Below are 1207 nucleotides of genomic sequence, written 5' to 3' on the forward strand. Positions count from 1 at the left end.
TTCACGATGCACAAAGACGATCTCGCTCCGAAAATGGCACCTACACGGTGTGTAGCTTTTTCAGTATATATGTCGCGTAAACTACGATACAGCATCAAATGAACCTCCAGACTAGCGATTCCAACCCTACACTACTGTACGACTGAAGATGATGGCACCTTACGCCCCCAAACCTTCTTAAACCGAAACCACGGATGCGTCAGGCCTGACCTCATCTCCGCTTTCAAGCCGGCAAGGTAATTTTCGATGTGTCCCACATCCCACCCAGCTGATGTACACGGTCGTAGAAGAAACCCCAAGGCGTCTTTTTCTATTGCTGACTGCGCACAGCGTCCCAACCATCTGTATTCTTCATCTCTTGGCCAACTCCCGATCGGTATCTGAGATCAAATGTTAAACTTCTCTCCAAGCACTGATGGCAGTGATGCAATTTGTACCTTATAGTCAAGCTCTCGGATGTCACTGAAGTGTGCCTCTTCCAGAGCCTGTCTTTGTATGCCCTCTTGCACTACAGAGAACGTCTGTCCAATCTGGGCCCCGTATTCTTGGAAGACTCCGTGCCACTGATTCCAGGCACTTCTCTGGTCCACCGTGCCGTCGTCGCTCTCGATGAGAAATGATGGCTCCGAACTTTCCAGAATCCCATCTTCTTTCAGGCAGCGATAGGCTTCACCCACTAAAAATTCCCAATCACGAACGGATCCAGTCAGGAACCGCATGTTGATGTAGTCGAGAGAATTGTCTTTGAATGTCCACGGTTCGTTGAAGTCATCGATTTGGCTGAAAGAGAAGTCAGCATTGTCATGCAAAAAGGAGCCCTCGCAAATTCCAATTGGTGATGTCAAGGAGCAGGCTGCACTGACAACTCTACGTTCGGCGGAACATATTGAGGCTGAATCGGTGATAGGTCGATTCCAACCACGAGGGCGTGTGGATGAGTTTCGCCAACTTCGCTGAGGTACGAATGTCAGCATTACTTCCTCAACGCTTTTGATGTGTACGACCATACATAGCCGACGCGCCTGTCCCAGTCCCAACATCTAAGATTTTCTGTGAAGTAATGAGCACACTTGCCGAGCGGCTTGATCCGGAGCAACGATACCTGAGCGTTGTCTGGAAGCTCGGCGAGGAAGAGCTTTCCATGAGAAGCCTCGCAAAACAGGGAGTGGCTGACGGAAATAAGTTAGCCATTATGCTCCTCTGAGTT

General features: G+C 49.5%; 1 protein-coding gene across 1 annotated transcript; it reads right to left on the bottom strand.

Annotated features, from left to right (window-relative positions):
- Window positions 1–386: 386 nt before the first annotated feature.
- CTAM01_17231 (uncharacterized protein) lies at window positions 387–885 on the bottom strand (the record flags this gene model as incomplete). The annotated part of the gene is made up of 2 exons (XM_060533219.1): window positions 387–780; window positions 872–885. 2 exons carry the CDS (start codon window positions 883–885, stop codon window positions 387–389), a joined length of 408 nt encoding a protein of 135 aa, XP_060372203.1.
- Between the last annotated feature and the right edge of the window lie 322 nt (window positions 886–1207).

This window comes from Colletotrichum tamarilloi, assembly GCF_030869305.1.
Source record: "Colletotrichum tamarilloi strain Tom-12 chromosome Unknown Scaffold_429.1, whole genome shotgun sequence".
In the NCBI taxonomy this organism is placed as follows: Eukaryota; Fungi; Ascomycota; class Sordariomycetes; order Glomerellales; family Glomerellaceae; genus Colletotrichum; species Colletotrichum tamarilloi.